The 22,593-nt window shown below is 57.4% G+C and overlaps 1 protein-coding gene across 1 annotated transcript in view; it reads left to right on the top strand.

Annotated features, from left to right (window-relative positions):
• The window catches only part of TTLL4 (tubulin tyrosine ligase like 4), a 28,943-nt gene extending 7,426 nt beyond the window's left edge, over positions 1-21,517 (top strand). Inside the window, exons 4-18 of the mRNA XM_026647358.1 lie at positions 187-311; positions 1,679-1,789; positions 2,974-3,050; positions 3,989-4,183; positions 4,268-4,350; positions 7,699-7,827; positions 8,231-8,353; positions 10,144-10,242; positions 11,002-11,136; positions 12,194-12,331; positions 15,094-15,196; positions 16,385-16,595; positions 18,911-18,981; positions 19,854-19,936; positions 20,414-21,517. Of these exons, the coding sequence (XP_026503143.1) occupies positions 187-311; positions 1,679-1,789; positions 2,974-3,050; positions 3,989-4,183; positions 4,268-4,350; positions 7,699-7,827; positions 8,231-8,353; positions 10,144-10,242; positions 11,002-11,136; positions 12,194-12,331; positions 15,094-15,196; positions 16,385-16,595; positions 18,911-18,981; positions 19,854-19,936; positions 20,414-20,576 (1,846 nt within the window). The 3' untranslated portion in view covers positions 20,577-21,517. The remainder of the gene's footprint in view (positions 1-186; positions 312-1,678; positions 1,790-2,973; positions 3,051-3,988; positions 4,184-4,267; positions 4,351-7,698; positions 7,828-8,230; positions 8,354-10,143; positions 10,243-11,001; positions 11,137-12,193; positions 12,332-15,093; positions 15,197-16,384; positions 16,596-18,910; positions 18,982-19,853; positions 19,937-20,413) is intronic.
• Positions 21,518-22,593: the final 1,076 nt, after the last annotated feature.

Below are 22,593 nucleotides of genomic sequence, written 5' to 3'. Positions count from 1 at the left end.
CATCGCAGAGTCTCTGAGCCCATGGGGGTGAACTGCAGGGAGCTGGTGTTGAGAGAGGCTGCCGGGGAGCTGTACTGGGGTCTGGCTTCCTGGCAGGCTGCCCGTTTCTCTGGACCTGTTGTCAGTGCCTCGTCTCTGGTCTCAAAACAGCCCAGCCTCCTCACCCTCCCTCCCTTATTTTTCCAGGAATTGTCTTGAGTGTTTGACCCAGCCGCTTGAGGCCCAAGAGCGGATCCTCAAACCAGCTCTCATATGCAGTTTATTCCCCACCGTGCCTCCAACCATCTACTTCAGTACTCGGGACGAGAAAGGTGAGCTGGGTTTGAGCGCCTCTGAGTGCCGAGAGCAGAAAGGGGCAGGAGGTGGAAGGAACAGGAAGTCGCGGTGTGCTGGAGTGACTGTTGGAAACGGTAATGCAGGCTGGGTGCTCCCTTCTCATCCCGTGGTAAAAGAACAAGTAACCCTCTCTGTGAAATTAAAGGAACGAACTAAAATGGCCACCCCCACCTCCTTTAAGAATTAACCTGTGGAACTCCCTGCCCCATGTTATTGAGGCAAACAGGCACGCACGGTTAAAATACCCAAAGGGGTTGGAAATGGCTGCGGTGAGGTTGGAGAGGGGGAGCCCTCGGGGTGGTGCCAAGAATACAGCTCTCCCCCTTTGCAGAGTTAATGTCATTCAAGGGGGTCTTGCTCCTTTCTCTGAAGATCTGACGTTTCCAGCTTCCAGAGGCTGCTGATCCAGAATACTGGCCGGTCAGTGGTGAGATCGCAGTCCCTAGAGCGGGTGGCCAGCCTGGGGCTCCGGAGCCCCATGCGGCTCTGCAGAGATTAATATGCGGCTCCTTGCATAGGTTCTGACTCTGGGGCTGGAGCTACAGACACCAACTTTCCAATGTGCCGGGGGATGCTCACTGCTCAACCCCCTGCTCTGCCCCCACTCCACCCCTTCCCCCAAAGCCCCCGCCCCTTCCCCCGAACATGCTGTGCCCTCCCCCTACCCCCCAGAGCCTCCTGCGCATACAAAACAGCTGATCATGGCAGGCGGGAGGCATGGGGGAGAGGAGGAGAGGCTGGAGGGTGGGGAGCCGATGGGGGGCTGCTGACTTATTACTGTGGCTCTTTGGCAATGTACGTTGGTAAATCTGGCTCCTTCTCAGGCTCAGGTTGGCCACCCCGTCCGAGAGTGTTAGCCAACGGGAAGAGAGCAGGTGTTACACACACTGGTGGGCAGAGCTCTGGGGTAACTGGCAGCCCATCTCCTGCTTGGAAGGTTCCAAGGGCTGTAGTGGGCTTAAGAACATGGAGAAGCTGTCTGCAGCCTTCCCGGGGCACTTTGCTACGAGGGTCTCCGGCACTAGATGGATTGGTCCGTTTGACGGAAGGGACCGAGCCCTGCTGGGTGGTGCTCTACCCACTCGATTCCCTTCAGTAATCTCCCTCCATTCTGTGCCCTCCTATAATAACTTGACCTGCTTGAGCTTTAAGTGGTCTGAGCTGAGCACAGAGCTCTTCTTTACCTTTCCTCCCAGACTATCAATCAGCTGGCCCCGATTCACCCATCAGTATAAGCTTGTAAAGGCATCTGGGTTCCTTCAGGACAGAAGGGGCTACAGAAAGGTTAGCTCTTGTGTTTTCCCTCGTCCCTGACGCTTGCAATCACTTCCTTCCCTGCCAGTGGAGAAGCTCCCCTGGGAGCAGAGGAAGCTGCTGCGATGGAAAATGAGCACCGTCACCCCCAACATCGTGAAGCAAACCATCGGCAGGTCCCACTTCAAAGTCAGCAAGAGTAAGTCGGCTGAGTTGGCAGGCCCTGAGGCTGGGGGACCGTGGTGAGCTCCCTCTGCCAGCCTGGAGGGGAAGGCGTCTCATCCTGCTGCCCACAAAGGGGGAAACCGAGGGCAGTTCTGCTCTGGGCCTGTGTTGGCCTTTTCGCTGCTGGAGACTAGAATTCGGTTAGGTGGCTGTAGAAGACACGTCATGGTCTCGGCCTAGTCCCTCAGGCACGTCGCCCGCGCTGCGAAGGTCTTTGCAGAGGATGGCTTCGCTAGCTGTTTCTGCTTGACATGCGCAGGGCTGGATACGCGGTTGTGAGTCAGGGCCGAGGGACATGGGCAGAGCTGTGTGTGGGGAGCAGAGCGGGACTAGCATCAGCGGAGCCGCAGGGCAGCTTGCGCGGAGCCTGCCTCTAGCTGCTGCTGTTGCGTTCGTGAAAACTTTGAAATGGCTCCCGCAATTGAAAACCCAGCGGTGCTGCTGCACCTCCTAGCTCAGCGGTTCGTCCCCTCTGCGCGCTGGGGAAGGGGAAGCGGTCGTGTCTGGTTATTTGGGTGTAACACATGAACACGGAGCTTCTGCTGGCATGCAAGTCTGAAATGAGGGGGCAGGGAGAAGCTGCCCTCTATCATTCAGCCCATCTTTTCCCCTAGAGTGTGTCCTGCCAGGCTTTGACCAGTCTAGCCGCTGGGCTCCTACTTGTGTCAGGACGTCTGTCCTCAGCCCCATGCATAGGGAGTATAACAAGATGCCAGCAAAGAAGCGCTGTAGTATAGTGGAGAGGGAGCCAAGTCCTGTATTCTCCCACTGCCTCCTGTTAGCTTTGGGCAGGATACTAACCTCTCTGCCTCGGTTTCCCCATCGGTAAAAAGGGGTCTGGTTAGGTGTCTGCCTCCCTGGCTTGCTGTGGGAATTAATTCACTAATGTGTGTATGGTGCTTTGAAGCTGAGAGGTGCAGGATGTTCCACACCAGTGATAGCTTCACAGGGAAACGAGCCACCTAGAAAAGCTGGAGCCTAGCCAACAGGTTGGCTTGGCAGAGCCGGAGGGGTGTCAGTAGCATGCATGCCTGCTTCCTGCTGGCACTGGCTGGGCCCCTCGGGGGTGAGCTGAGGAGGAGGATCGCGCATCCTTCTTTAAGCTGAAATCTGGGCTGGTGGTGAACTTGGTCCCCAATTTTGTCTCATCTCCTCCAGAAAACAGTGACTGGTTGGGCTGCTGGGGCCATCACATGAAGTCACCTGGCTTCCGAGCCATCAAGGAGCATCAGAAGGTATGAAAGCGTTGGGGTTTTGTGCATGCGGTGCCATCTAGCTGAGCTGCGCGCACTTCCTTGGATACCCATCGCTACGGGCCGAGGAACTCGGCCAGGATGGTACCCTTACGGTGTGCAGTATCGAGACCACTTCCCCCAAACTCCTGCAGTAATACGTGCTGCTCTTCCTGGGAGAGGAGAAGGGAATCCCGACAGACCTAACGCAGCCAGGAGCTCCCTCTGTAACAGCTGTGCTCCGAGATCCTTGCCACTGGCGCTAGGCGAAGGGTAGTGGAGGAAGATGCGAGTGGGGTGCGTGTTTGAGGGGAGGTACGTGTAGAGCAAGGGGGACCTGTTTTACTATGTACCATGCACATCTAGTCTGATCCTTGTTGGGTGAAATCTCCAAACTCACCTCGGTCTTGTGGCTGAATCCGGGATTTGAACCCAGGGCTGCAGAGGTGCAAGTCTCCTGCACTGACCCCCGCCCCCTTTGACACCAAGCCCCTCTGTTCACATTGGCTCAGTGCTGTGTTTGCAATGAGGCTTGTGGGGTTCTAGCTTCTATGGGGTGAGCCTGAGTTGGATCCAGATACCACCCTGTGCGGACTGGACAAATACCGAGAGAGAAGGGAAGCTACGAATGTGGATAAATGTCTGGTCAGGCTCTGGGCTGCTACCAGCTCAGTTGCCATAGCTGCACATAATGCTTTGCACCATAGACAGACCCATCACCAGGAGAGGCCTCGTCCAAGTAGATACAGTATTTTTAGCCCTTGAAGTGCCAGCCAAAGAGCAGCATGAGATGGTTAGTTCATGCTGGCCTCGCTCGGGGGGTGGGCTTGAAGGAGAGGGAGGGAGGGTACGCCATGCCTAGGGGCAGTGTGGAGGGGGAAGGCTGGGATGTGGCCGCAGAAGGACACCTCCTTACTGCTGTTTGTTCGGTTCTCTCCCAGTTAAACCACTTCCCTGGCTCATTTCAAATCGGGAGGAAGGATCGTCTGTGGCGCAACCTGTCGAAGATGCAGGCTCGTTTTGGCAAGAAGGAGTTTAACTTCTTCCCCCAGTCCTTCATCCTGCCCCAGGACATCAAGCTGCTGAGGAAGGCCTGGGAGGAGAGCGGTAGCCGCCAGAAGTGGATCGTGAAACCAGTAAGAACCAAGTGGGGCCAAGTGACTTACCCTGCTGCCACTACAGCCAGATAAACTGATGCCCTCTGGTGTGTGTTTTTCCAGCCGGCGTCGGCCAGAGGCATTGGCATCCAGGTCATCCACAAATGGAGCCAGCTGCCCAAGAGGAGGCCGCTGCTGGTGCAGAGGTGAGTTGGGCCTTTCCAAGCGTCCTGCACTAAGAACAGGTTGCAAACAGACACTCCCGAGGGAATTCTGCGCCAAAACATTAACAGTTCTGCGCACAAGATTTTCAAATTCTGCATATTTTATTTGTCAGAATAACACACTATAATCATGCCAGTTTTAGTTATTTTGGTCATTTCAAACCTGTCCGCACAATACAGACGACAGAAAAGATTCCAGAATTTTTTTTGACAAATAGATTCCTTACTAGGCTTATTAATACAGAACTCTGAGTAATAATTCATTAAAACTGTATTTCCCCCCCCCCCCCCGAAGCAATGCAAAGACCTGGGGGAGTCGGGGGTAATGGAGGAGCTGAGGGAGAGAGGAGCCTGGGAGTGAACCTGAAGGACTCTTGGGGGTGGGTGGGAGGAGTATAGAACAAGTTTTTTTAGGGGAAGGGGATTTTTAGGGAGTTGGGGAGCCTCCCCCATGCAGACCCTGGCTGACCCCTAGCCTCTCCCCTTCAGTCAGGCACATCTGCCCCTGTCCCCATGTGGCCCTGGCTCAATGCTGGCACCCCACTAGCTCCTGAGCCTGCGGCCCCGTCTGGCCCCCCCAGCCCTTCTGAACCCCAGTCTGTGACCCTCTAGCAGCCCCATGTGCCTCACTCCCCCCAACCCCCATCCTGTGCCTCCTAACCTGGCTCCGCAGGCAGGGTGCTGTGAGGAACTCGGCCAGCTGCTATCTTCTCATATCTTGCAACACTCCTGCTAATACAGCCCAGAATGATGTTCCCTTGTTTTGCAACAGTGTGACACTGTTGACTCATATTTAGCTCATGGTCCACTCTGACCCCCAGATCCCTTTCCGCAGTACTCCTTCCTAGGCAGTCATTGCCCATTCTGTATGTGTGCAACTGATTGTTCCTTCCTACGTGGAGGACTTTGCATTTGTCCTTATTGAATTTCATCCTATTGACTTCAGACCATTTCTCCGGTTTGTCCAGATCATTTTGAATTTTAATCCTATCCTCCAAAGCACTTGCAACTCCTCCCAGCTTGGTATTGTCCGCAAACTTTATAAGTGAACTCTCTATGCCATTATCTAAATCATTGATGAAGATATTGAACAGAACTGGACCCAGAACTGATCTCTGTGGGACCCCACTGGTTATGCCCTTCCAGCCTGACCGTGAACCACTGATAACGACTCTCTGGGAACGGTTTTCCAACCAGTTATGCACCCACATTATAATCGCTCCATCTAGGTTGCATTTCCCTAGTTTGTTTATGAGAAGGTCATGCGAGACAATATCAAAAGCTTTACTAAAGTCAAGATAAACCACGTCTACTGCTTCCCCCCTATCCACAAGGCTTGTTACTCTGTCAAAGAAAGCAGGTTGGTCTGACACGATTTGTTCTTGACAAATCCATACTGACTGTTACTTATCACCTCATTATCTTCTACATGTTTGCAAATTGATTGCTTAATTATTTGCTCCATTATCTTTCTGGGTACAGAAGTTAAGCTGACTGGTCTGTAATTCCCTGGGTTGTCCTTATTTCTCTTTTTATAGATGGGCACTAGATTTGCCCTTTTCCATTCCTCTGGAATCTCTCCCATCTTCCATGACTTCTCAAAGATAATCGCTAATGGCTCAGATATCTCCTCAGTCAGCTCCTGGAGTATTCTAGGATGCATTTCATCACGTTATGGTGATTGGAAGACATCTAACTTTTCTAAGTAATTTTTAACTTGTTCTTTCCCTATTTTAGCCTCTGATCCTACCTCATTTTCACTGGCATTCACTGGTTAGACGTCCAATCGCCACCAACCTTCTTGGTGAAAACCGAAACAAAGAACTCATTAAGCACCTCTGCCATTTCCACGTTTTTTTGTTATTTTCTCCCCTCATTGAGTAACGGGCCTACCCTGCCCTCGGTCGTCTTCTAATGTATTTGTAGATTGTTTTCTTGTTTCTCTTTGTCTCTAGCTAGTTTGTTCTCCGTTTTGTGCCTTGCCTTTCTAATTTTGTCTCTACATATTTGTGTTATTTGTTTATATTCAGCCTTTGTCATTTGACCTAGTTTCCACTTTTTGTAGGACTCTCTTTTTGATTTTTAGATCATTGAAGAGCTCCTGGTTAAGCCAGGTGGTCTCTTGCCAGACTTCCAGTCTTTCCTACATAGCTCAGGAAACCTTTATTCCTACTGAAGAATTAACACCACTGTTGGAAGCTGTGTCCTCCTGCCCATCGTTCAATGGCTCTGTCCTGTAGTTAGAGAACAGGGCCACAGGGTGCAGAGCTTCTTCCAGAAACATACTTGGAGGAAACAGTTTGTGGCATACACTGAAATCATTTCTTCCAGCACCAGCCTCAGGTGATCTGTCGGGCAGAAGCTCCAACTTCAGCTCTCCCCCTGTGAAATACAGATCTGTTGTAGTGTAGTCCTGGTGGCTTTCTGCTCCAGCCAGCAAAGCTGTGAATTCTGCAGGCAAATCACTCAGAAACTTCCCCGTGAGGCTGAAATGGAACTGGCTGGAAAACGGAAATTTGTTCCAGCAAAAACTTTCATGGTTTTAAAAAATTTTCCATCCCAAGTTGGGATGAAAATTCAAAAATGTGAAATTTTTCACAGGAAGGGATTGCCAGAAAAATCCAGGAGAACCAAAATAGAATCCTTCAGCTGGCTGCCTGCCTGGAAGGGCCTGGTCAATTTCACTGTCACCCCCCCTCCCCGCAGAAATTGAAATTGACCAGAACCTTCCAGCTGGAGAGCCATGGTTTCAATTTTTTTCCAATGGAAGATCAAAACTTTAGAGCAAAATTGAAATTTTTCCCCTGGAAAATTTTGATTTTTGCAAAAAGGGCATTTCTGATGGAAAATTCCCCCCCAGCATTCCTCCCCAAACTGAGCTGGGAGTTTGCAGCCTGCTCTGTGTCAGAGATAGCTCTTTGCAACATTCCCCGGCTTACAAGTGTGAAAAACGTCTCCTTCCCTAAGCTCTTATATCTCCTCAATGCCTTGTGCAATTAACCTCCCTGCTGCCTCCTCCAGTAGTCAGAGAGCTCGTGTAAAGTGGATTTATTTTAAGGCAGATTGGTTCGAAACCGGGCTCAGAAGGGAAGCCAGGGGACTGCTGCAGGGTCTCCATCGTGGAAAGCTCAGTCCTCTAATTGCATTATTCTGGCAGTGATTCTTAGTGCTGCACCCACCAGCTGCTGATGCTCTGTGCTGGTGCCAGGCCTTCTCCCAGCACTGAGATGCTGTGTCTCCTGTAGCCACGTCCAGGGAAGGGCCCCCCCACCCCTCTCCCCGTGCCATACAGAGTTGATCCCGCTCACCTGGCTCTCTTGTTCTTTGCAGATACTTGCACAAGCCCTACCTCATTGGCGGGAGCAAGTTTGACCTGAGGATTTATGTTTACGTCACTTGCTACGATCCCCTCAGGATCTACTTGTTCAAAGACGGATTAGTGCGCTTTGCCAGCTGCAAGTAGGTCCCCCGGGGGGAGCGTTGTCTGCAGGGGGGTGGCTGTGATGGGCTCAGCAGGCGGAAGCCTCTCGACACAGCGCTCACGGTGTGTTAGCCGCTCCCATAGCGAGACGCAGCTTGTGTTGATGGGTTCGATTCTGGGAGGGGGATGCTGGCTGCCCCATATGCAGCAGAGCGATCACAACGGCGGGTGCTTGGGGCCATCGGAGACGATGTTCTCCTGTGCCCCGCGGCGGTGGGCATAAGAGCCGTTTGTGTGCTCTCCTGGGAGGGAGGCCGGGAAATGGGAGGCAGCGAAATTGTGTTGGAGCTGGCATTGGAATGGAGCTCCCAGCCCCGCGCCTCTCGGCAGGCCCGGGCTCAGTATCCGATTGGCTGTTCCTTGTCCTTCTCCCCGGCCCAGATATTCCTCCTCCATGAAGAGCCTCAGCAACAAGTTCATGCACCTGACCAACTACAGCGTGAACAAGAAGAACACGGAGTACAAATCCAACTCGGACGAGACTGCTTGTCAGGGGCACAAATGGTAGGGGCTGGCGGGGCGGCGCCTGGCATTGGCAGCTTCCCTTCGCTACCCTCGGCTTCACTGTGCGGTATTGTGCTGCTAGTAGCATTTATATCCTACTTCTGTGCACGGAGCTCAGAGCGCTTTGTCAGGGTGCGGCAGCAGCATCCCTGTTGTAGGTGGGGAAACTGAGGCAGGGAGTGGGCAAGCGGGTTGGCCAAGGTTAGAGGGGGGTCACTGGTGGAGCTGCGAATAGAACCTGGGTCTCCTGAGTCCGGCTCGGATCACATGTGCCACGCAACTCACTAAAAGACGCCTGCCCCACCGAGCGACGCTCTGCTCTGCTGCTGCTCCAGAGCGCTTCCCTTTCCCTCCTGCTCTGCGACGCCTCCCTCAGAATGGCACCATTGACACCGTATAACAACATCTTTCTCGCTGCCACCCCGACTAACTCTCCCTGGAATCTGAGACTCATGCTGGGTTCTGTCTGGCTCATGGATCATCCCCTATAGAAAAGATTCTGCCAGTCGTTTTCTGCCTAATCGACCTCTGTGCAACCCTGCTGTCTTCAGACTCTGTCCTCATTAACCTCTCCACTCCCAGCTCCCACAATTTGGGGTACAGAGGTAGGACAGAGTGTTTTGGGGAGTGGGTGTATTTCTGGGGGCAGAATTTGGCTGTGCCATTGGAACTTGCTTAACAATTCTGATGCATGAGGCTCCAACTGCCCCTCCAGTTGCTCTGTGGCTCTGCCGGGCTCATGGAGACCCAGCCCCTCCCTCTCGTCGCTCTGCTGGCTCTGCCGGGCTCATGTTACTTTGCCACCGCTGCCTGACTGCACAGGGAGCAGCCCTGGGGAGCTCTTTCTAATCCCTTCCGAGCAGGGCTGCACCCCAAAGTGGGGGGAGGGTTGTTCTGCCGGTGGGTGTTCTCCGATGTGTCCGTTGGCTGCTCTCCTCCGCCATACAGCGGTGCCCCCCCGGTGACTAGTTCCCAGGGTGCCATGCTGTTCCTGTCTGGGTACAGGCACTGGGGTCTGAGACCCTTCGGAGTATTACAGATCAGTGGTGCGTGATGCCACTTGCCTGCCCAGCCCAAGAGATGCAGCCTTGCGACCTGCCGTTCCCATGTTAAAGATGAAGGCGACTGGACCCTTCCCTCCTACTCCGCGTGCCGTAGCCTTTGAGTTCCTGGCCCCCTGCCAATGGGGCTGTCATTGACCAGAGCTTGAGGGCCCCTGGCTGAGTGTCCGGGTGGCCTGGTCTGCTTCCTGCCCTGCTGGGTGCGGTGTGGGACTCTCCACCCCCCCCCGGGGGCTCCTGTTTCCCTCACCCCTACAGCCTTGCGGAAGCTGCTTCGGCTCAGAAATGTCTGGTCTTGGAATCTGGCTGGAGCTTGGTAGCTGCCTCGGGAAGGAATCCTGGAGGGAGTTTTGTGCGGGACCTGGTCCAGCAGGGGACACCCCGTCAAGTGGCTGCTTTGGGGCGTCCCGCTAAGAGCGTGGCACACGTCTGAGTCTGTTGCCCAACGTAGCTCTCGTCAGTTCTTCAGTCGCGCCCAGCGAGAGCAGCAGCCAGAGTCGGAGGGCAGCTGCCTGCGGGAAGGGGAGGGGGTGGGGCTCTCGTTCTGGGAAGGGGGTGCTGGCCCTTCCCCCAGCTGCCCCAAATTGATTGGTTCCTGGTAAGGTGCCCCGCCAGGGGGTGGGACCTAGCTAGCCGCAGAGCAGGGAAGCAGCTCCCTATAGCCTCTGATGCGCTGGGGCTGCTGGGAGGCAGGGCCGGATCCGGTGACCTCGCTTTCTGTCTCCACAGGGCACTGAAAGCACTCTGGAGCTACCTGAGCCAAAAGGGGGTGAACAGCGAGGCCATCTGGGAGAAGATCAGGGACATTGTTATCAAAACAATCATTGCGTGAGTCCTGGGGCCCCTCCCAGCCTCTCTCTGCAGGAGAGGCCACAGCAGCTGGGGCTGTTTGCAGCCAATCCCTGACCCCGCTGTGCTCGAAAGCCCCCGTCTCCTGGCTGTCTCGCTTCCTCCCTTCATCCAGCTCGGTCCTCGAAGCCACAATAGCAGCCAGAGATCAATGGCCATCTAGCGATGGGGCCGGACCCGCCGATTGGATCCAGGCCGCCCTTTGGGAAGTTTAGATCCCGCCTCTCTCTGCTTCCTGCAGCAAATCTGTCAGGCCTGGTTCTCGGGTGGGTGTGTTTTCTCCTCTCCATGGCACCTGCTGGAAGGCACGGGGCCCTTCGCGCCATGCGCTGAGTGGAGAGAAGCCTGTGTGTGAGTAGTGACTTTGTGTGCACAGCAGGGGACGAGGCCTTGAGTGCTTCGTTTCGCTGCTCAGCTTCCCTGACCCCTCTCTGGGTGGGAGAAAGGTTCTCTCGTGCAGGATTGGGATCTTATTCTTAAAGCAGATCCTCCCAGCCTGGGCCTGGAAGTGGCTTCTTGTACATCTGCTCTGGGGGGGTCACTGGGGACCTGACTTCAGCCCAGGCGTGGTAGCGTGCTGCGCTGCTGCTCCACACAGGGCTGGCCTGGTATTAATTCCGCTCCCCACGAGTGCGTTGAAACGCCGGGGGAGTAACACCAGCAGCGGGGACGTGCGAGTGGCGTCAAGGCTCGGTGGCCTACCCGTCCGAAACCCAGCGTCTGCTCCCCTGCCGTCAGGTCCGAGCCGTACGTGAACAGCCTGGTGAAAATGTACGTGCGGCGTCCGTCCTGCTGCCACGAGCTCTTCGGCTTCGATGTCATGCTGGACGAGAACCTCAAGCCTTGGATCTTGGAAGTGAACATCTCCCCCAGGTAGGCCGCTGGCGTTCCCCTGCCTCGCTCTGTCCCTAGCTAGCCCCGTGCCCCTGTCTGCGATCAAAGCCGCACGTGGCCATTTGCCAAACCCTGCTTCGTGTTGTGGGAGCACGATTCTGTCCTGCCGAAGGGAGATCGTACGGCGCATGGACTTCCTGGGTGTTCTCGGTCCTGGCAGCTTTCTCTGGTGCCCTGGCACTGGGGTTGGGCGAGCCAATCGCCGCATCAGAACTGGGGTGCTCACTCCTGACTGGGGTCCTAAACCTCTGCAACTGGAGACGTGCCCTGGTCGTGATGCTGACCCATCCGTACTTTAAGTGTGAGCACCCTGCCCTCCCCTTTCCTAATCCGCCTCTCCAAGAAAGGCACCGCGTTGTTTGAGATGCTGCAAGGGACCGGAGCAGGGTTGCGTCTCATACCTCCAGGGCAGGGCAACAAGGCTGGGGCCTAGTTAGACCTGGTGAGCGTAGATGTCTAGGTCATGGTGAGCAGAATGCCTCCGCTGCGTGCAGCTGGGGAAGAGATGAGCCTCCCGCTCTGAGCTGAGCGTCTGTCCGTTGGGTCCCGAAGGAATTCCCTGCACCCAGCTCAGCATGACCGGCGTGGCTTTTGCTGATGCATCCTGAAGTAGGAGACGGGGCTAGATGAAGCAGTGGGTCAGAGGTGGCTCGGCAGTTCCTACGTTCCAGATGGCAGAAGCGAAAGTTACAACTGGCTCGCGGCTGCCCGCTGGCACCAGGGAAAGGAATTGGTGGTTCCAGTTTTTAACGCATGCCTGGGCACCAGTCCTCCCCCTTGGTCAGCGTCCTCAGCAGAGAAACGCCAAGGCTGACCAGGCAGTACTTTGTCTAGGGCGGGTTGAGGCTCATTAGTTCAAGGCAGTGAGGCTGCCTGTGCTGTCCCTTGCTCCATGGAGCGGGGGCGCTAGTCCCCAGCATTAAATCAAACTGAACCCAAACAGGCCCCATGAATGGCTCTCCAGCGGGGGGAGGCGGGCAGGGCTGCTGGAGCCTCTAGCCCGGAGCTCGGACAGGTCCGTTCGATTTCCTCACAGCCTCCATTCCAATTCGCCGCTGGACGTGAGCATCAAGGGCCAGATGATCCGGGATCTCCTCAACCTGGCTGGCTTTGTTCTTCCCAATGTGGACGACGTGGCATCGGGCTCCGGGAGCGCCAGCAGCTCCACCATCAGGTCAGGGCAAGGCTTGAGAAGGGCCTGGCTGTGTGGCCTCTTCCTTCCTGGGACGGACATACCCGGCTGCAGATGCTCCATGGCATTCCCCCCCTTCCCTCCCCACCCAGAGGCTCCAAGCTATGCTGACAGTCTAAAGCAAGGCTGACCTAGGGTTCCCAGGTGCCCAGTTTGTGACCGTAAAGTCTGATGGAAAAGGGGATCTAACAGTGTCCGGTCAACACCCAAAGTCTGGTTACTGTGATTGGGGGAGGCGCTGGCTCCTCACCTGCACTAGCCCATTCTCAGCTCCCAGCCCAGCTCCGCAGGCCAGTCCCTCTGGACCCGGGCAGAGGGGAGGTGGTTGGGAAAAGCAGCGAGTGACGGGGGGGAGGGGAGAAGAGGAGTGAATGGGGGCGGGGCCTTGGGGGAGGGGCAGGGCCTTGGAGGAAGGGGCGGGGGAGGTTCTGACACTCCTGCTGGAGTGTCTGGTTTTCAAATGTTACAAAGTTGGCATCCCTAGGCTGACCCATGGGAACGTGGCCTGCATCTGCCCTGATCTTAACCAGCGGGGGTAGCCTGGAGAGCGCCGGCTCCAGCACGCTCCGTTAGCTGGGAACTCCTATCGCTGGAGCCACCCGGTGTGTAGCTACCCACTAGATCTCCTGGCAGGCGTTTCCATTGTAAATAGATTTTAGTCAACCCCTTGCAGTTGCCCTGTGTTCCCGCTAGCTGCAGCGCGACCAGGTTCAGTGCATCCGGGGCCTGATCTGTAGATCCGTCCGTCGGAGAGGATGGGCCGTTCTCGGTGCTGTCACCATTCAACGGTTCCTCTTCCTGGCTGGGCGGGGGAGGTTCCTTGCTGTGTCTGAGCGCTCTTGCGACCACGGAAGGACATCAAGGAGGGGAGATGATCCAGGGCATTGGCCGTACCTCTGGCCCGTCTGGAGCCTGTTGTCCCTGGAAATGGCTACCAGTGGGCACAGGGCCAGGTGTTAAAGTGTCTGTACAAAACAGGCAGTTGTGGCTGTAACTGCAAGTTCACACGGGCAGTTGTGCCTTGTTCAGTTTGCAGGAGCCTCTTCTATTCGTCACTTTCCCTGCACCTCTGAATATGCCGCCTCCAGTCTGTGTTCAGGGACTGTCACCCAGTCACTGGCTGCTCGTGTGTCTGAGATGGTCCAGGTGCTTTCTTACAGATCTGCAGCCACTTCCCTTTGGCTTTTATTAAAGGGGAAGGAGGTGGGAGGAGAGTGCTGCCTGCTCTTCGATCCCTGCCTCCAGACGTAACCGGGGTGAACAGCCAAGGAGGGGGATCAAATTTAGTCCCAACTCTTCTTTCTGCCAGCTGCTTTGTGAGGCACCTTCATGTGCCCACTGTGCCCCCACACTCCCACTGCCATGGGCCAGCCAGAGCGAAAACAGGGCCAATTTCTTGCATACTGGTGGCTGTTCACAATACATTCTGTACCTTGCTAAATGCAGCGTTTGACTATTGCAGGAGCAGCAGCGCATCTCCCAACATCGGTAGCAAAAAGCCCCTGTAAATGTTTCATGTCACTGCTGTTAATAGCTGTCACAGAGTCCCCGGGCGATGCTCTGGAACTGCTCCCCACAAAGCCAGTCAGGACTTTGGGGAGCCTCCTCTCCCTCAGAGCAAACTGTCTTCATGGCAAGAAGCTCACATGGCTTCACCTCCTGGGTCTCTCCTGGGAGCATTCAGCCTATGCCCCTCCGTGCGCTTCCCAGAGCGAGTCCGCCCAGGCAGGGCCCTGGGGAAACCACAGGGTCCTGCACCCCCCACTTCGCAGTCAGACGTGACTCTCAGCCAGCCAATAAAACAGAGGTTTATTAGATGACAGGAACACGGTCTAAAACAGAGCTTGTAGGTACAGCGGCAAACGGGACCCCTCAGCCGGGTCCATTATGGGGTTCAGAGAGCCAGACACCCCCGTCTGCCCTCACTCCTAGTCCCCAGGTAGCTCCAACTCTGAAACCCCTCCAGTCCCTCCTTCTCTTGGCTTTGTCTCTTTCCTGGGCCAGAAGGTCACCTGATCCCTTTGTTCACCTTTAGCTATTTCCTTGCAGGGGGGAAGGGGCCCTGGCCATTTGTTGCCAGGGAGACAGAGTGTCAGTGATTTATGCGCACTGGCCTTCCCCCACCACCTAGAGACTTAAGAAATGCATAGGGGAAACTGAGGCACCCACACAGTATTCAGAGGAAACATTAGGAACAGTCCCACTTCCTCACAGCAGCGAATTGTAAGAGTTACGTAGCAGGTTCCTGGCATTTCTGTTCATACTCAGTGTTTCTCCTCCTTCGCTGTTCAAATCCCACCGGGCCACGTGCTTTGTTAGAACTTCTGAGCCGGGGGGTGCGTGGAATCCCTCGCTGGTGAGGTGAGTCAGTCGGTCGCTGGCCCTTCGCCCAGAGCTAGGGAGGGAGCTGGGCTGCTGGATGTGCCCCCTCTCTGAGGAGGCCCAAAACTGAGCACTACAGATCAAGTGTTAACCCAGGTCTGGCTGCTTTCCATAGCCAGCCGTTCCCTTTCCTCCCCAACTTCTCCCTGCCCTTTCAGGTGGTTTTTACTTCCTGGGACAGGCCGCTGGGTGCCCTTAAGCTGCTGCTGCTGTTCAGTGCTCCCCAGTGTCCCGGAACTCGCTTGGAGAGGCTGAGGAAGGGCAGCGTGTTACCCAGGGCGTCTCCTTGCTGATCTAAGTGCCGACTTGGCCGAGCTCGCCCTTGGGTGGGGAAATACTGATGGCACATCTCCTTTGTTTAGTCTAACCAGCACCACGAAGGAGAAGCCGAAGTCGGCCCCGGAGCAGTTCACGGCAGAGAAGATGAAGCGAGCGTATTACTTGACACAGAAGCTACCTGATCAGGTGTGAGGCGTGTCTCTTCCCCAGCACTCGCCGCAGCTGCTTCTGTCTTGCCCCCCCCGACGAGCTGGCCCTGTGGCGTGTTCCCGTATTTCAGTCCCCTGCTGTTTCTCCTTTTCACGCTGCATCCCCTCTGACTGGGGCAATCGGGTGTCAGTCTAGTTTGTCAAATGCTGCTTCCTATTGGGAACTTCTGGTTTTCACCCTTCATTTGCCTAAAAATTGACCAGCCCAGTTTCCTCCGCAGTTGTTTTCATGCCACTTGCGATACGTTTGCAGTGGTTACATCCTGACATCTCACTGGGGGAGAGCTGTCTGACAGGCGCCCTGACCACCAATGAATTGGTTTTAGGAGAGAGCAGGACAAATCTATGAGGGCAATTGTATGAAGGGGTGGCTTGTGATGGTGGGGGCAGGGCTCAACAGCCCTGGAGGTTGTTTCTGGTTTGTATCTGATGTTCCTAACACTCATGCTTCAGGGTTTGAGTCAGCCAGCAGCAGGGGTCAGGAAGGGATGTTTCCCTGCAATGTATTCTGGGAGCTTTTTAAATCTCCTGCCTCTGAAGCATTGGGATAGCCACGGCTGGAGACAGGCCATCGGGCGGGGAGGGGCAGGGCTCTGAGGTGGCACGAGCATTCTCTCTCTTTCGGGTGTGTGGCTGGCTGGCTCTGGCTCACATGCCCAGGGTCTCGCTGATTGCCGTATGTGGGGTGGGGAGGGAATTTTCCCACAGCTCATACTGGCAGGGACCTTGGGGGTTTGTCTCCTTCCTCTGCAGCGTGTGGGTCACTTGCCAGGTTCATCTGGGTGTATCTCACGTCAGCATTGCCCTGCCATGACGGGGGGCCTCGGGCACTGGTGCCCCTCGCGCCCTCCTCTCCTGTGCCTGTGGCACATCATGGGCTGGTCTCCTGTGGGCTGTGCTACTTGGGGTCTCATGTCCATTGGGAAGGTTTAACCCGGGCCTTGGGGATTGGGACTCTGTCCCCAGCTCGCCATGCTTCCTTTGGGATTCTGCAGGTAACCTCTGTGCCTCAGTTTCCCCCTCCTTAATACCTGTCTGTTGCTCAAGGGACATCCGCAGTCAAGTGCACTGTGATCCCGGGGTGAAAAGCACTGTGGGGCTGAGCAGTAGGGAGGGGAGTGGGAATCTCTAGCTCTTCCTGACCCTGGGGCGCTCTCGGCTGCAGGATTTCTACTCCTCCGTCCTGGACATCCTGACCCCGGACGACGTGCGGGTGCTGGTGGAGACCGAGGACGAGTTTGCTCGGCGCGGGCAGTTTGAGCGGGTGTTCCCGACCCGGATCTCCATGCGGTACCTGCGCTTCTTTGAGCAGCCGCGCTACTTCAACATCCTCACGGCCCAGTGGGAGCTGAAATATTACTTGAACAAACCCCGAGGTAACCAGCTGCCCCCGGAGGCGTGTGCCGCCTGCTTGGGGCTGGGCAGGGATGGGTCTTGTCACATTGGTCATCCGGTGCCATCATCAGAAACACACACACCAGGCCCTGGGCCAGCCGGGACCATCTGCCCTTCTGTGTGAGGTTTTGGGGCCAGCTGGCTGCTCTGTGGCCATCACTTCCCTAAGAGATCTGTGCTTGCTACACGCAGCAGCTTACCCCCCGTTCCACCCACCCACACACCCCGTGTGCGTCTCCATTGGCTGCAGCATCTCCTCCGCCGGGTCATTGGTTCTGAGCACCACCGCGGCCCCAGGGTCGGTGTGTTCTGTTCGCTCTGTTGTGGGCAGAGCCCAGCTGGCTTAGGGGCTGATTCCCTTTGGGGGTGTTGTAGCGTGTCCTTCCCCCGGGCACTAGGCCAGGCTGCCCGTATCTCCTGCGAAGCCGGCACACCCCTTTTGGCAAAGGGACTGGTTGGTGCTCAGAGCACCCCTGTAGAGTTCACCATTGTTCCCTATACAGCAAGGCGCTCGTCCTCCCTGCCCCCCACCCACCCGAAAGGGCCGAGTGCTGCCTCCAGATTCGTAACACGTGCCTTACTGCGAACCTCCGGCCCTTCCGGTAACGCCCCGGGACCAGAGAGTGTGAACACTTCTCTCCGTTCCTGCTGTCCCGTCCCGGGGGAGTAACCGTGGGCAGTGGCATTAGACTGCTCGGTTTCACTTCATTCTCAGCACTGTCAGCCCGGGCCCTCTCCTACGGGCTGAGATCCCAGCACTGCCTGGGAATGTTCAAATTGTTCAACAGCCCCTCGGGAAACGTCTCAGTCCGTTCGGGTTTGTTCCCACCTGGGAAGTGGGGGGGGAATCAGGTCTGTGCCCCCTTCTTTTGCTGCCATGCGATGTCTGAAGGAGGTCTCTGAAGCGAGGGGACAATTCTGCGTGTTAAACACTCGAAATTCAGGTCTTGTCTCCCCTGGGAGACTCTCGGACGATCGGGACAGGCAGGGGGTATCCAGGACAGGGGTTGTCCCCCTGGGGGAAAGCCTGTGGATTAATCTAAACTGCACAAGAGCACTCAGTGTGGAATAAGAGCCCCCACATTGCTGTGCACACTAGTTGTGCTTTAAATCCACACCCAAGCTCCTTCCCCACGTAGACAAGCCCTTACGTGAGAGGGGAAGTGAGTTCTCTTGAGGCTGCTCAGAGTCTGTCGGATCTTTGAGCCAGCCTCTCCCTCCCCTCCACTGAAGAGCTGTGTCCGTGGCCGACCTCAAGTTCTCCAGCAACACCAGAGATCCTTCCACAGGAGCAGGGAAGCCAGCTCAGCCCCTCCAGGCGTTTCCCCTGCAGCCGAAAAGGGGCCAGCCCCGGCCTTCGTTCCTGGACGTCCCGTACAGTCCCCTTTAGAAACCAGCTGCCTTCTGCAAGGGGAGGCAGCTGAATGCCAAGCAGCCCCCTTGGTCTCTTGCAGAGGGATTGGGCTGTGCGGAAGCGTCAGGCTGAACTGTCTCTCCTCCCGCAAGCGGCAGAATGCATTCTCCTCTTCAGGCCGCTGGGCCATGTTGCAAGGTCCCTGCAGGCCAGCAGGGCCCCCTCCGTTAGATGTGCCCATGCCACGTAGCAGAGCCATGGTGACTCCAGCGGGGAGGCCTCACGCTGCCTGGCCCATGCCCCCCGGCTTCTTACTTCGCAGGCCCCTTTCCCTGCTGGGCTCCGTGTATAATGCGACGGGCAGGGAGCCTGGCGAGGGCTTTGGGGCGTGTAGGATCGCCGAGCTGGGCTGTTGTTTGGGTGTTACCAGGCAGGTGGAATGGGCCCTGGGATGAGATCAGTGTAACATCCCTTCTCCTTTGAGATGACCCGGGGGGTTTCCGTTCTTGGGATGTGTCCTGGGCCGAGTTGAACTCAGAACACCAGGAACAGTCATAACCTGTCCCATCCAGCGACACAGGCTCCGTTTGCCAGCCTGAGAGCGCTGTGCCGGTGCGGGGTTGTTGGACAGATCTCAGCTTGTCTTCAGGTGGGAGGGACCCGGAGCCCCGTGGGAGCAGATCAGCTGGGTTTGGAAAGCAACGGAGTATTTTGTGGCCACTCTTTGGAGCTGCCGTGCTAGGAGAAGAGGAAGCCAATCAGTGAGCTGGTGCGGTCTAGGGCCGTCCCCTTCCCCTGAAGCATCCAACATGCAGGAGCCCAGACTCAAGGGCCCAGTCTGGCAAACGCTAATGTTTCTGGGCGTGGCCATGGACGCCCTGTGCCAGGAGCCCAGCCTCCTCTGCGTCGCCCGCATCTCACTGCCTGCCCGTCCTTTTCCAGGTTTGGATCTGTTAAGAAACTGGTGTCACAAAGGGTACCTGAGCGGGGCAGTGACGGACTTGGCCCAGACGGTGAGTGTCTTCCTCAAGCCAGCTGCCCCTCCCCGTCTCTCTCGGCTCCTTCCCCTTTTCCGGGCCCATGAGCTCATCCTGGCCAAGGGTCCTGAGTCCAGGGGCTTTCCCTGCCTTTGGGCGAGGTGGGGAGGAAGCCCCCTGGCTCTGGGTTTTCATCACCCACAGAGTGCTCTCCAGCTTCCTCTCCCTCCCTTAGCACCGGGGGGCTCTCCCCACCCGTATCTCTGCCTGTCCAGTGCTCCCTTCTCTTCCAGGGTTCTGGGGGCACCGGGCTTGTCAGTGCCAGCCAAGGCCGCTCAGTAGTACTGAGACTAGCGTTAGGGGTTCAGGGCACTGTCCCGACACTCTGCTGCCCTGATCCGTCTTGGGAAGAGAGGCCTTGTTCTGCTGCCCTCGGGCCAGCCAAGCGCAAAGGCCGACTTCTCTCATTCAATGGGCCCTGGGAGTGCGCTCGGGAAACAGCCATAACCCCGGGGATGCTGCTGCTCGGCTGGCTCCCTGGGGCTTGGGCCCCGCGTCTCTCTCCCGCGGGTACCAGCTGGCATCTCCTGGCAGCAGCTTCCGTTGGCCATGCTGCAAGTAGCACGCATCCGCCTGCCTGGCGCGCAGAGCCACGGCCCTCACCTCCAGGCCCCCTTAGACGTTGCACCAAACGCCGCCCCGCCCACCTCCGGGGGGGGGGGGGGGGCACTGCGGGACCCGTCGGGTCGGTTCTAGCGCTGAGGCTGATGGAGCGGCGGTTGCTGGCGCGATCCAGCGGTTGCAGTGTGTGAAAGGTGCCCGTCGGTGGAGGGGGGAGCTGCTGAGCCAGCCCTGGGTCTCTGCACTGAGGGGGGGATTCTGCCATTACCATTCTTCTCCTCTCCCAGTGGTCACTGCCCAGGCCCCACCTCTTCCCCAAGAGTGACGGCCACCTGAACGGCTTCTGCAAACTGGAATCGGGCCGATTCGGGTGAGTCCCCGCTGCTGTCCCGGGGCGTGGCCAGGGCCTGTGGGGAGGGGCGGACGTACCTGGCCTTGGGGCTGTCATATGGGGAAGGAGCTGGGACTGCTGGCAGAGCTGCGCTGGGGGGGACAAGGAGGAGCTGCCCACCCTGCCTTGGCTTTCGAAGGAGCAATCGGGCTAGGCTGATGCACCCGTGTGTGACCTCTCCTGGGTTCTGGGCATGGTGGTGAGCAGGTCAGGTGTGCAGGGCGCACTAGCAACACCCACAGCTGCTTCGTAACTAGCAGAACTGTCCCGTCAGCCGGGGTGCTCCTGCGTCTGCCTCTTACCCACCGCAGCGAGCCGGGGACTGACACCAAACCCCCTCCCAGGCCCTGCTGCTGCAGCTGCCCCGCTGGGACGTTTGGGGGCATGGGCGGATCATCCTTTCTCTAGCTCTGTGTCCCCAGGCACTAAGCAGCCTGATGTTCCCTTTTCCTGCAGCAAACCTCTTCTTCCGAGAGCTGCCGAGGAAGTTCCCAAGCCCCTGGAGCCCAGCGCTTGCCCGCAGAGTTTACCTCTGATCCAATACAGCGGTGGAGCCGTCAAGAAACCCGTCCTCCCGCAGACGCGGAGCCACCTGTCTGACTCCGCCTTGGTCATGTGACCGAGAGCCAACGGCCCCTCGCCCTGGCGCGGGGACGCACGAACCTACCTCAAAGGACGTCGCTGGTGCTGGAGGCCGGCGAGTCGGCGGAGCCTCGTGGGCCGCGCGCTGGCCCCAGGGGTATTTTTGGAGAGGGATTATTACTTGGCCAAAGGGTTAGATGCTCAACGTCTAGTTCTTAAAAACAAAAGAAATGTCCAGCCCCTGCAGCCTTGGGAAGGCAGCTTTGTTCCTGAGGGCGGGGGCCTTTCAGATCTGCAAGTGCCTCTCCACTGCCAAGTGCCCTCACGGGGAGGGGCCACTGAGCAAAGGGGTGGGGTTGTGTGTGGTTTAACCAGGCTGAGTTCAGCGCGGGCTAGTGTCCCCCCAGCCCTGGTAGCCAGCAATCCTGGGCTGTGACCCCGACTCAGCCTTGCCAGGAGCTGTTGCTGGCCCCTCCGGCTCCACTGCTACTTTTCTCCTCCGGAAGGAGCAGACTTTGGGGTCTTTTTAATCCGTGTGGGTCGGCCCCATGCAAGCAGCCCCCGACCTCTTAGCAAACCTCCCCCCTCCGCTCCCCAACCTGCCCCTGGTCCCCCAGGGAAACCGTGGGGGCTAGAAATCAGGGAGGTGTCGCTGCGCTGCAGCGACCCCGCTCGGGCCCCGTTACACTAGCAATGCAGGGCAGGCAGGGGATCCCGGCCTGGCAGGCTCGGCTCCTGCCCTGCTTACAAACACTGTTGCACTTAGCAGTGTAGACGGGCTCTTCGCTAACGCCTTGGAGTGTGTCTGGCGCAAGACCCCCAGGGCCGGCCCATTGCGGGGAGCCGGTGGCCCTGGGCTGCGGTCGGGTGGAGATGGGGCCTTCGACGGTACAAGCTGCAGCCAGTGCGGTTCCGGGAGGCTCCATCTCCTGGACCGAGGCCTTTTATTCTGCCCTTTCCCAAGGATCTCGATTAAAGTTTAACACCCAACTGCGCTGACTGATTTGTGTCGCCGGGTGCGCTCGGCAGCCAGCGCCTGATCTTCCATCAGACAGTCGCGCGGTTCCTCCTGCTCCTTTCCCCTCTCAGCCCCAGGGAGCTCAGAGCCACCCCCGTTTTCTCCCCGCTCTTCGCCCTGCTTGCTGACCCTCCTCTCTGAGCTCTCACTGTACAGCCCTGGGAGCTGGGGTGACCCGGGTGAGGGACGCCGGCCGCAGCCTCTGCTAATCCAGCCACTTGCCGGGAGGGCGCCCGGGGCCTGGGCTTGCATTTCTTGGCCGTGTAGGTACATTCATACCTTCCAGCCACCATGCACCAGGGAAGGACGCTTGCTACTTTCGTGCTCGGTGCTGACTGACAGCTCGGCTGACTCCACGTGAGCCTGACACTTAAGAACTCGCCCCAGCTGTCCCCAGCCCTGGGCGCCAGGAGCCTGTTCATGTTCTTGGGGGTGGATTGCTGCTGCTCGGTCGCGTTGGGAGGGGAAGGTCCAGTCTTTGGGGCAGTGATCCTGAGGCCTTCTCCTTAATGGAGGAAAGGACTTAACCCCTTTCCCCCGCACCTTGAGGCTCAACCCCTTATCGCAAGAGCCCGGAGCCACGTCCCAGTGTGCAATTGTCCATCTTGACCCCCTCCCCCCCCCCATCGTATTACAGATGAGGGCTGGCCGCTCTATTACACGGAGCAGGGCTGTGCGCCTCTGACACCTCCCCCGTCTCTGGCACGCTGGGTCAAGGTTGGGCTTTTCCAGATCTGACACAGCTGCTCTGGCCCCAGGGGGGAGCAGCTTGGGGAGAACCAGCAAGGGGGTGGGGCGTCTTAGCTGCAGAGATGGGGAGCAGGCTGCTGTAAGTCGAAGGCATCTTGCGGCTGGGCCCCTGGGCTCGCTCACGAGGGCTCTGCTGGGGGGCAGGGGAGCTGGCCGGTTGCAAGGCCACCTGCATGAAGTAAATGCCTTAAGGGGGTGTGTACGGGAGGTGCACATTCAACAGACGGTCGAGGGTCTTCTCGGCGCCTGGCACAGTGACTGCCCGAGGGCTGCTAACAACAAGGAG

The sequence above is a fragment of the Terrapene carolina genome, unplaced genomic scaffold (assembly GCF_002925995.2).
Source record: "Terrapene carolina triunguis isolate 2854851 unplaced genomic scaffold, T_m_triunguis-2.0 Scaffold62, whole genome shotgun sequence".
NCBI classification, from domain to species: domain Eukaryota; kingdom Metazoa; phylum Chordata; order Testudines; family Emydidae; genus Terrapene; species Terrapene triunguis.
This window is presented reverse-complemented; position numbering and strand designations above follow the sequence as displayed.